The sequence below is a fragment of the Quercus lobata genome, chromosome 9 (genome assembly GCF_001633185.2).
Source record: "Quercus lobata isolate SW786 chromosome 9, ValleyOak3.0 Primary Assembly, whole genome shotgun sequence".
NCBI lineage: Eukaryota > Viridiplantae > Streptophyta > Magnoliopsida > Fagales > Fagaceae > Quercus > Quercus lobata.
The window spans coordinates 53,269,926-53,282,422 of record NC_044912.1 but is presented as its reverse complement, the minus strand read 5'-3'; the positions used below and the strand labels follow the sequence as shown (position 1 = coordinate 53,282,422).

Here is a 12,497-nt window from a genome sequence, read left to right as displayed (position 1 = left end):
AAATAAATTTTTTTTGCTATTATCCTCAGCCAATGGTATAACTGAATATCAATAATCAAGTCATATTTTGACAACTCTGAACTTTAATGTTGGAACCCAAAAATCTTGGTGTTGCTTCTAAAGTTTACAGACTCAGACTAATTAATAAAAATAATCAGATCATTCAAACCCTCAACAACTACACCAAATCAACATTTTTACATTCAAATAGATATTCCTAGAAGTCCTTCAATGTCAAGGTTTTATACAAGAGATAGAGATAAAGTTAATTATGTTAGAAAACATGCAAAAAAAAAAAAAAAAAAAAAATGTTCTCCATTACATCCAATTGTGACAAATAGTTGCTGAACTCTTCCACCACTATAAAATGCAAAGATGAACATTCTAATTCACATTATGTGCCAAATTGCGAATACCAAATTTTCCAAACAATTGAAAATAAAAATAATTGAAGACCCAATTGAATTTAGTAGCTAAAATGATGCCCACGACATTATCAACCATAACATAAAAGTCAAAAGCAATGAACATAAGTTATCACAACTGATTCCTACGAATGTAATCCAAGAAGCTGATTTCCAATTCTCTTTTGCACTGAATGTGACCTCAGGACTCGTAATCACTTCCAACAAGACTAGTAAAGCAATAGCGTACCTAAAGCCTAGTTTATCATCATACACATAAGACCATCTGCACTTCACCAAATTCACAAAGTTTTATATTCAAAGTACCACTAGACAAATACAGTCCCTAAAGCATTCATAGTAAATATCACAAATTAGCGAGATGTCACTTAATCATTGAAAGGCTAGTATTTTCATTGATATAGTTGTAAAGAAACTATTTCTTGTGGAAAGCTGTAGAACATTCTTTTTTTTAGCAAAGACGATAGAGCTGTAGAACATTCTTACATGTTGAACTCTGATTATAATTTCATTCATTATTTTGTTTGTTTGCCTTTTTGTTCTTTGATTTAGGTAGATTTTGTCCTTTTTAACAATCTTTTCATAAATAGGTTTTGAGTTTAAGATGTTACCCTCCAATTATATGTTTTGTGGAAAGTAATTTTTGTTATCATTATGTTTTAGGGCGGAGGCTGTGTCTACACTTGTAGGCCATACACAATGCGCATCTTCTGTGGTATGGCCACAGCAGGAAACAATATATTCTGCATCATGGGATCATTCTGTTAGATTATGGGATGCCGAGACTGGCAAAAATTTGTCGGACGTAGTAAGTGCAAATATCCTTCAGTTGTCTTTGTCTATCTGTTTCTGTTTTTTAATTGTTTTAGGCAATTACATCACAAAAGTTAAAAACAAAGTTGCTAGTTTATCTGTGGTGGGAATGAGAGAGCGTGTGTTTGGTTATCAAAATTTCTTGAAGTGGGCTTATATTGAACACCTTATTTCCATGCCGATTGAAATCACTGACTGGTGGAAGGGTGACAGCGTAATTAGCTGTGGTGCTGACTCAAAGCTCTGCATTTCTTCTGGAATTTCTGTGCTGTGAAGTAAAAGCTGCTATACATACCGTGATAATTGAATTAAGGACTTACAATTGTAAAAGCCATTCTTTTCCAAGCCTGTGTATTCTGATATTGTCTGCTCTCTCCACTCTTCACACCATCCTCTTCCAGTGTCAGTCTCATCTCAACTGTAGCGATAATCTGATGTCGTCCAGTCAGCGCAAAGTTCGGTACTTGCATTAAAAGGAAAAAGAAAAAGTAGAGAGGAATTTAATCAATCACCAAGAGTATGAAGCACATGGATAAACCGGAGAGCATAGGGTTGCCCAGGGTTAAAGAGGCAAGGCTTTATATGTACCATATAAATTTAGACTGAATATTTTAACGTTATTATTTTGAATTTCGGTTAAGGTGGCAAAATATGATTTTAGACTTACCCACATTTTTGTTGTGACCACTGACCAGAGTGGTATGTAAGGTTTAGTACCGGAAAAATGGGATTCAGTTGCCTTTGGGTACTGCATTTTAGGTACTGCTGATTATGGATGCAAATTTTTGTTGTTGCCTTCGGGTTTACATCCTGTGCCTTTTGGGAGCAAATTGTCGAGAGGTTCAAATTGACAGTACTCGAGGATTTACTAATGTTGCTTTAATGTTGGGGCTTAATAATTTTTGAACTATTTGTTTACGTTTGTTGCTTGAGCTGTTAGTATAACTAGAGTTTGGGAAACGTAGATGAATCAAAAGTTCACGTGAAACTTAGAATAGAAAATAAAGTTATAAGATCATGGTAAATGGAAAGCTGAAACTTTACTTGGTTGACTGTTTCTTTAGCGCAACCATCAATGAGAATAACTCTCTAAAGAGAATTTCTGCTGCTTAAAATGAGTACTATCTAGAACAAAAATCGATCACCTGTCTCCTCCCTCATTGAACAAAACTTTCCATTAAAATTATTATTATTATTATATGTAATTGGGGTTATTATTATTATTATTATTTATGTGATAGGGACATAAAAGTAAATTTATACATGTTATATTTTCTATCATTTTATTTTTTCTTCCCATTCCAACAAGATTTTTCTATTCTTTTACTTTTTCATCCGTTCAACAAACCACATGAGCGAAAACTAAGGTTATGTTTGGTAATTGCTTTTGTTTTTTGCTTTTTGGTTTTTAGAAACTTGTTTTTAGTAACATAAATAAAAAATAGTATTCTTCTATTTTCAAAATCAAAATTTTAATGTAAAGATTTTGGTTTTATTTTTTTTGTTCCCACCAAGATTTGAAGCTTGAACTTCACATAAGTGCATAGTTACACTTGTTTACTTTGCGTTTTCAAGCTCCCTTGGAAATTGAAAAATTAAAAACACCTATTTACTCGTTTATAGTTTCCTTTCTAAATTTAGATGTGGAAACTGCTTTTTTTTTTTCTTTTTCCCCTATTTGTTTTCAATTACCAAACGAGTTTTCAAGTCTAGAAAATAGAAAAAAAATTTTGAAAATAGAAAACTGGGAAAAAACAGTTACCAAACTGTGGGGGTCAAAAACACAAAGCTATGATAATTGGCTTTGAATTCAGGATCAACACAACTAATTTCTTGAGGATGGAAGATGAAAATCCACAAGGGGAAGATCACAAAGATAATTGGCGACAAATATAACTGAATTAAGGCTTTATATGCGTAGAAACCATATTCTCAATGTAGAAACAGAGGTTTTAAAGGATAGATATAAATGAAGATTCTTCTCACTTTCTCTCTCTTGTTGTTCCTTTGATTTTTTCTGGATCTCCCTTCCTGTTGCTCTCCTCTTTCTTTTCCAACTATCCTCCTCTTCTTCTAGCTAACCAGCTCTTAGTTGGATTTAGGGAGATACTTGTCACATCAGCATCTTCTCCTGCCATTTCTTGACCATGAAGATAGATTTTTGTGGGTGTTTCCATTGTCCAGGCCATTCATTCAACATTCAATGTGGCTGACATTAGGTGAGGAAAGCCCTTAATGCGGAGGTGACTATTACATTGGGCTTTGCGTTTTCTTCAACGTGCTCCCTGAGAAAGTAGGTGACTAAAGGGTGTCCTTGGTGAAAGAATGACCGCTTCTCGGCTAGGCCATGTTTCCTCTGGAAGATGGGTTTCATGAATTACCTTTGTAGTGGGCCCAAATGATCTCTTTTTAATAGGAGGTCCTTTTATCCCTCATCAGCCCCTAGGTTGGGCCCATTCCGCGGATGGGGTTTCTCAGGACTTCCTTTTTGGGTTAAGTTCTTCGGGCAGATATAGGTCCACTCCCCCACACAAACATACCCTAAATTTTTTTATCACCTCACTATTTTATATCACACACATTTTTCCATCCCAACCAAACACAGCCTAAGGTGTTGGTCAATCAATCTTGAGGCCGGGGTGGACAATTTTCTCCATTGCAATTAATATTTGAAAACTATTAGTACATTAAGGATTTGATGTTTGAAAAATAAAAATAAAAATTTCAATGACTATTTGTGAAATGGGAAAGGTTTTGTTGCATACATTGTTATGTGATAGCAAAAAGAATGCAACATGTGTCCAAAGGTTATGTGCAATGTACATATTATTAGTAAGACTCTTAGACACTTGTCCCTTTCTTTTTGCAGCCGCATAAACCTATATGCAACAATTGTTGCATACGTGTATGCAGCAAAACATTTCCTTTATGTAATAGGCAATGATGCATAATTGCGGGCACAACCACAAAATAAGGTGTCTACAATAATATATTTCACAACAATCAATCACCCGGATCATATCCCTTCACTTGTCTATCATTTAAATCAAATATGCATGAGTGAAAACTTTTTTTTTTTCCATCCCCTGCGTCAGTCAATCAATCTTAAAGGGCAAACAATTTTCTCCATTGCAATTAATGTTTGAAAACGATCAAAATATCTAGGATCATTTCCCTAAGAAACTACTTTATGTTACATCATTGTAGTTTATATCAGTTTTTTGACTAATTTTATAGGGTGTAAAGCTAATAAAACTAAGGATATGTTTGGTAACTGTTTTTTTTCCTTATTTTCTGTTTTCCAAAGCAATTTTCTATTTTTGAGACTAAAAAACTTGTTTGGCAACTCAAAATGGGCAAAAAATAAAAACTATTTTCAAAACTCAATTTGTAAAGGAAACTAAAAACATGCAAAATGCTGTTTTCAGTTTCTAATTTTCAAAAATCAGTGAAAACATGCATTTAATAAAATGAATCTGACTCATTTAATGAGTTAACATTAAAGTTCAAATCCTAATAACAACATATTTTAGTATTTTCTATTTTTTCTTCAAAAAACTATCTTTTTAATTTCAACTAACCAAATATGTTTTTAATTTAAAAAATACAAGAAAATTGTTTTTTCTTTATATTCCCAAAAACAAGTTTTTGAAAATAGAAAACAAAAGCTATTACCAAATATAACCTAAATTTTTGATAAAGAAATCTGATATAAAATACAATACAATGATATGACATAAAGTAATATCTTACTAGCTGATAATATTAACATTTCCTTTAGGTAGTGTGATATCCACTATATTTTACAACCATCAATCACCCTGATCATATCTTGAGGGGCGGAAAATTCCACACTTTTCCATGTTTCAAAGGAGTATTCCACCGTTTTCCATCCCTAAACAAACAAAAGATAAAGTGCCGGCGGAAAATTTTCGCCACCTCTTAAAACTTTCAGTAGTTTTAAGAATTTAAAAATAGAAAACGATGAAAGAGATCTATTGACGGAAACGACGTAGGAGACTGGTAGAATTAGACTTTGACTTTGTAAAAAAGGGTCCTGATCACAGACGCTAGAGTAGTGAGACTCTCAAATCAAGATTTCCATAGCCGCCTAAAAAGGAAAAAGGGTCCTCACTCTTTTGTTTTTTTATTTCATCATTCTCTTTTTTGTCTTCTATATAAACATTGGATCAGACCCGATATTTGATATACTATTTTTTTAAAAACAAAACTTTAGAATTGAGTTCCTAGCTGCTACCATTAACTTGAAAAAAAAAAAATGCCTGTATTCGGTAGGCTAGAGACTGAAGTTGCGGCTAAGGCTCCTGCTTATAAGTTCCACGAGGTTAACAGCAAGAGAATACATGAGACAGCCAAAATTTGCCCCAAGTATTTTCAGAAAATTGATTTAAAAGAAGGTGAATGGGGAGGAGAGGGCTCTGTCACGTGCTGGTATTTTGTCATTGGTAAGATAACTAAGATTTTTAATTTGTTGTTCATCTTCTTCATCATGTATCTTTAGATTCTTCAACGTTTTACATGTCAAGGTTGCATGAAAAGCTTTTACGTTGTATAATATACATTCTCCTCTTCTACACATTTTTAGTTAACTTTAATCCGAAGAACTTCATCAAACGTAACCACAGTTGAATCTGAGAAAAGGACAAGAAGTCGCAAAGGTGAAAGAGCAAATGATAATGAGTCTAAAAAAAAACCTGAACAAACTATTTGGGAATGCCTTTTGTCTCTAAGAAAGTGAGGTTTCCTTGGAGATTTTCCTTTGCCCTTTGCTCACCATGTCCTGTTCAACCCCAAATGTTTATAGATATCTTTGATTTAATATATATTTAATTTATTTACATATAATTTAATCTATGTTATAAATATCATATTTATAATTTATATTTTTTATATATACACTCTACTACCATCCCTAAAACAATTCTCTCTCTTACCAGTATTTTTATATATACTGTATTATTATAGCATATATTTATAATTTTATTTTTATATATTCTTGATCTATACGGATTTGATTGAGAAGTGTGTGTTGTGCGGGTATTTACTTTTATTATATATGTATGTATTTGGCCAGCAGTATGTTTAAAACGTGTCTAACATGTATGGAAAACTACATTATTATATATTTATTAAAGTGAACAAGAATATAAAAGGGTGAAGTTTATCATGTCCGTTCTTGTTTTGATGTTTTTACAATTGATTGTTTTTGTTTGAGACTGTAGATGGGAAAGCTGTAATGTCTAGGGAGATACTTGAAAAGGTGGATAATGAAAACCAGTCTGTCACATACAATGTGATTGGAGGAGTACTCAAGGAGACTTACCAGAGTTTCAAATTCATTGTGCAAGCCATTCCAAAGGATGAGGGGAGTTTGGTCCGTTGGACTTTAATATATGAGAAACTAAATGTAGATGTTCCTGATCCAAATGCAATGCTTCAGTTTGGAACTGATGTGACCGCAGAAATTGATGCATATCTTACCCAGGAGGAGCTGGAAAAAAAGACTATAGCATGATGCATATGAAATAGTATGATATGTTTTAGCAAAAAAACCAGAAGAAGAAGAAGAAGAAGAATAACCACAATATGCTGTGTAAAATAAAAGGTCGGGAGTATAAGACTTCCTTTGTATTATTGATAATATGTACTCATCGTATGTTATGTTTGTATGCTAATAAGCACAATATGTTGTGTACTATAAAAGTTCGGAAGAATAAGACTTCCTCGTATTGTTTTTCACATGTACTTTCATGTTATATTTATACGCATATTATGTGGGTATCTTCCTTTATTGCCTCATGCAGCTTGTTCTCAGGATTGTAATATTGTATACATTAAATTAATAATGCTTTTAGTTTATGTATTGAAAACTGTATTAAGTATTACTACAATAACAAACTATTTTACAACATTTTTATAAATTGATGTTGTGGCCAACTTCTTATTGATTTTCATCTGAGCCAACTACTAATATCACTTTTTTATTTACTAATAACCTCTCACCATATTAGCAATATGTAAAAAAATTTGTAAAAAAATTTATATCTCTAGCATTTTTCTTATGCATTAGAATAGTTAATATGTGCAATAAATGGGAATGTATTGGGGCTTATAATTCACTTTGTGACTCATTCCTTTGGTCTAGTGTTCTTAAGACAGACGTCGATTAATATATTAACAACAATACCATTTCAATTTTCCCCCTCTCCTTTCCCTCCACTTTTATGAACCCCAACTCTAATGCATTCCCTCTCCAGAATCTGCCTCCCTCCACTATAAAAAGATTATTTTAAACCAATTCAAGGCACCCCTCTCTTCCAAGAATTCTAAGTGAAGTAGAAAAAGTTTGTCGTATTCTTCTGAGATTTAAGCTATTGAGTGAGTTCTTTTCTGCCTATCTCTTAAATATTATTGTTACTTCATGTTTTGATTAGGATGCTGGTTAGCTGTCTTTAAAAAAACATGTTTGTCTATGCATTTGTAATGAATATTAGGATCAAAGCATGTTAGGCTGTTAATTTAATCTTGAATGTTCATATTTGTTCTTCACATGTTCATGCATACACTAGAATTTGATCTTACATTTAGTCAAAATCATGAAATAAAATGTTAGTTCTTAATGTTCTTCAACATGTTCATATGCTAGATCTAGGGTAATACTAATCACACACAGTCACCATGTTATTTTTCCAAGTTGCTTAAATCTAGGAATCTCACCAATCACACACAATCACTAGATTTTATCTTTCAATCTAAATAAGATAATGAACATAATGACATTAGGGTTTCTCATTGTGCGCACACAGTTATTTTCAAGCAAGATCGCATATCACATTTACTTTTAAGCAATAACATGCAATTGATCGATTAAATATTTGGTTATATGGATGATGTAATGTGATCATTAGCTATCATAGCCTCGAAGACCAGTTTCACCAAGCAAGCCAGGTGCCTAACTCCTTTTCACCTCGCAACTTAGCCTTTGAATTTAGATCAATGGTTCTTGATTAGTTCTTATCCATGTAATTTTATCTTTATAGAATGTAACTAGGACTCTTAGCCATGTATTTTTCTATTAAATTGTATCTATGATCAAAGCCATGTAAAGTTTATAGTTACCTCAACAAGCATTTATTTTTTTAAATTATATATTCAATAAAGATGTTTATTTTAATTATGGTTTTCTTATTTTTTCTAGTTAACAAAATAATTGGTGACTGCATGTAACACCCTTGATTTATGGTGAAAATACAATCAGTTGAATCACCATTATTAGAGGTTCCAACATGACTCCATTGGTTCACACAGATTTGACCCAACCAAAAACAAGTGGGCTATGAGCGGTCTTTCACATATTTTAACCTATGGTAGGATTTGTGGAGATTAGGGCAAGAGATCTTAAGGTGGAGATTCATCTAGCAATGCAAATCCTCCTACGTTATTGGTGGCAAACGACTCAAAGCTTTTGATGGCATTTGGTTTAGGGGAATCTATATTACTCTCATCATATTCATATTCCAAAAAATGTGATGCCTAGAAATTTGGATGCCTGAGAATGTGACTATTTTTACGTTTGGTTTGATTAGGAACCTAATAAGAATCTTGAGAATATACAATGCTTATATTTGATATATTTGTATGAATCCTATAAAAATTATTAATTTTCCCAAACTTTTGATTCGTATCAAGTTTTATTTTTATTTAATCTTCCTCCAAATAAATTAAATGAAATATAATATAATATAATATTTTTGAAAAATTCAATAAAATTATAGTACAAAATTTTCTTAATGATATGTATAATACAAAAATAATTATTTAAATTGTCAATTTATAATAATAATTATTTTTTAACTTTATTTATATTGGTTAAATGGTAGAAAGAAATGGGCAAAATTGTCAGTTTATTAAAAAAAAATGTAATTTTTTCAAGTAGGAATGTGGATACTCATGTTTTAAAAAGGGAATCCACATTCTCACATAAAGGGGATTGCATGGGAAGCCAAATTCCTCCAGCATTTGATTCCCTTGTGTGATATACAACCAAACATTGGAATGTTTCAACACCAAACGCCATCTTCTAGTGTTTGGTAGTGATGAAAGAGAATGAAGACTATCAGTTATATTTTTTGCTCAAAATTTTATAGGGGAAAACCCATTCTTGGTTTAGCAAACCATCTGGTTTGAATGTGGTTGGGTTGGTTCCGAGTAATGAAATGAGTTTTCCAATTTCATGGGTTTTAAAAACTGAATTGGTAGTTGGTTCTTAGTTTGACTGATTGATATCTAAAACCACAATTAATTTCTCTACCACTATATTTTTGGGTTTAGGTATTGAAAGTCCCTTACATTAACTATGGGTGAGTTTGGTTCAGCTTTCTGAAACTGTGGTTTTTGAAAAAGTGGCGGTTTTAAAAAGTGCTGTATGAAATTGTGTTTTTTATTTTTTTTAAAAGCATAATGTTTGGTAAAAGCTGTTAGAAATTGCTTTTCAAAAAAACTGAGTGTTTCATAAGAACTTATCAAAATTATGATTTTAGGTGTAAATTGCAAAAATTTTAGGTGTAAATTGCAAAAAAGGACAATATATATAAGGAATTATTTATCCTGTTCTTTTATTTTTTTTTTTGGGTAAATTACAAAGTCGGTCCCTATCCTTGACACCTGTACCGCCACATCAATTTTAAAAGAACCCAAATTAAATCTCAAAATATGTCAGACCAGAGAATTCAATGAGGGCATAAGCCCAACATGTATGGCAGTAGTATCTCCAAAATTTAGACATTACATGATACTACGAACAAAAATAAAATGTTTTTGCTATGGTCGTCAGCCAGTAGTATAACTGAATATCAATAATCAAGTCATATTTTGACAACTCTGAACTTTAATGTTGAAACCCAAAGATCTTGGTGTTGCTTCTAAAGTTTCCAGACTCATAGACTAATCAATAAAAATAATCAGATCATTCAAATTCAACAACCACACCAAGTCAACATTTTTGCATTCAAATAGATACTCCTAGAAGTCCTTCAATGTCAAGGTTTTATACAGGAGATGGAGTAAAGTTAATTATTTTAGAAAGCATGCAAAAAAAAAAAAAAGGTTCTCCATTACATTTATGTCCAATTGTGACAAACACTTGCAAAACCCTTCCACCACTATAAAATGCACAAGTGAACATTCTAATTCACATTATGTGCCAAATTGTGAATACTAAATTTTCTATTGAGTTTGTAAAGTTGTGATTTATAACTATGTTTTATGTTGGCTTTATTCCATGACAAAAAGTGTTGTAATTGTTTTAATTATGTTGCTTGTATTTTGTGGGATTTTATTGTATTGAGTTTAGTATTAAGTTGGTGAAGACTCAAGCTTAAATGAAGATCAGTGCATTTTGCAAGAAATTCGCGAGAAGGGTTCCTGCGAAAAGGGCATGTGAGAAGCACATGACTGGAAGCTGAAGAGTCATGCTAGGCTATCAATTTCGCGAGTATTTCGCGGGTAAGGCCTTCTCGCGAGATACCTGCGAGACTCTCTACCTGGAGGTTTTTAAGTGTGACTTTCTTACCCTTTACCCATACTATATATACCCTCATTACCCACAAATGTAAATGAGACCATTTCAGAGAGAAAAAACCTTAGATAGGTTTTCTACAACACATACACCCATCTTTTAAAGAGAGAGTTACTCATCCTTAGTGAGAAATCATTCTAGTCACTTCTCCTTCCCTTTCCCATTGTCATACCTTGAGAGGAAATTTATACCCAAACACAACCCACCCCTATTTAGAGAGTAGAGAGTGTTTTGGAGCTTGGGAAACTTTGGGGATTTGCCAAAAGAAGCCGGTGAGGCTTGGTTGATGCAATCGGGCGTATTCCGGGATCTGGAAAGCTAGACAAGACACGATTCGAAAAACCTTGTTGGAGTAAGAGCTTTGAGGGCTTAGGTACATTGGGTAGATTAGGCTTGGAGGGTCTCTTGCTATTCGTGTATCCCAATTTATTGTCTAGTGGATCGATTTACCGCTTAGAGGGCGGCGGAGAGGTTTTTCGCTGAGTTTTTCGGTTTCCTCTTCGATAACACATCGTCGTGTTATCTTGTGATTGCATCTCTTATCCCTTACTCTTGTACTTTACTTTTATTATTTGTTGTTCATGTTTATGCACTAGAGTAGTATCCGTTGATTGCGCTTCATTTACTCTTGTTTCCGCATTTAGATAAGTTAGAGTAAAAGTAATCTAGCCGTAATTTTTAATTGGGGGTCTAAATAAGCTCTTGTGTTTTAACACATTTTCGAGCTTTCAGAGTTGAAAATAAAAATAATTGAAGGCCCAATTGAATTTAGCAACTAAAATGATGCCCACGACATTATCAACCATAACATAAAAGTCAAAAGCAATGAACATAAGTTTATCACAACTGATTCCTGCAAGTGTAATCCAAAAAGCTGATTTCCAATTCTCTTTTCCACTAAATGTGCCCTCAGGACTTGTAAGCACTTCCAACAAAACCAGTAAAGCAATGGCGTACCTAAAGCCTAGTTTATCATCATACGCATAAGACCATCTACACTTTCACCAAATTCACAAAGTTTTGAATTCAAAGTACCACTTAACAAATACAATCCCTAAAGCATTCAGAGTAAATTTCACAAATTCGAGATAAAAAAAAATACATTAATAAGAGAACTTAGATGGAAACCAACTATCCAAATCCCATCACAAGTGACTAGAACAAGAAACTCATCATCATCGCAAAGCTCAACCGTAGGCCAGTTGCCAAATCCAAACTTTTTAGATCATTTCAGAGACAAGATAGATTACTTTTTAGTAATTAACAAGCTTGGAAAAAGATTGTTTTGGCTCGGTTTATAAGTGCAGTTTCCTTGAAAGAGACCCAAAAATTACTTAAAACTATTTCAACTTTGTTAATGCTTCACAAATTTTATTCTAAGTGATGGAGCCTTGATCGCACGGAAATTCTTAACCAACAACATTGTGGTACTTTGTGTGGTGAGGAATATTGAGTTACAGATCTTCCTTTTCAATGTATATTATGTGGATGTAAATTTTATTGCGCGACCTCATCACAACCCTAGGTTTTTCAATGATTGAAATGAACGTGTTTAGAAGCTTTTTTAGGGGTGTAGTGAGATTTATATAATAAAAAATTATTTCACCGACAAACGCATAAATCTCATCACACATTTAGGTATTTTTGTGATTAAAGAATGT

The 12,497-nt window shown here is 32.8% G+C and overlaps 1 protein-coding gene across 1 annotated transcript; it reads left to right on the top strand.

The window, feature by feature from the left end:
• Positions 1 to 5,517: 5,517 nt before the first annotated feature.
• Positions 5,518 to 6,774, top strand: LOC115962014 (MLP-like protein 34). Its single transcript, XM_031080887.1, has 2 exons — positions 5,518 to 5,704; positions 6,482 to 6,774. The coding sequence occupies exons 1-2, from the start codon at positions 5,518 to 5,520 to the stop codon at positions 6,772 to 6,774; spliced, it is 480 nt and encodes a 159-aa protein (XP_030936747.1).
• The last annotated feature ends 5,723 nt before the right edge of the window (positions 6,775 to 12,497 follow it).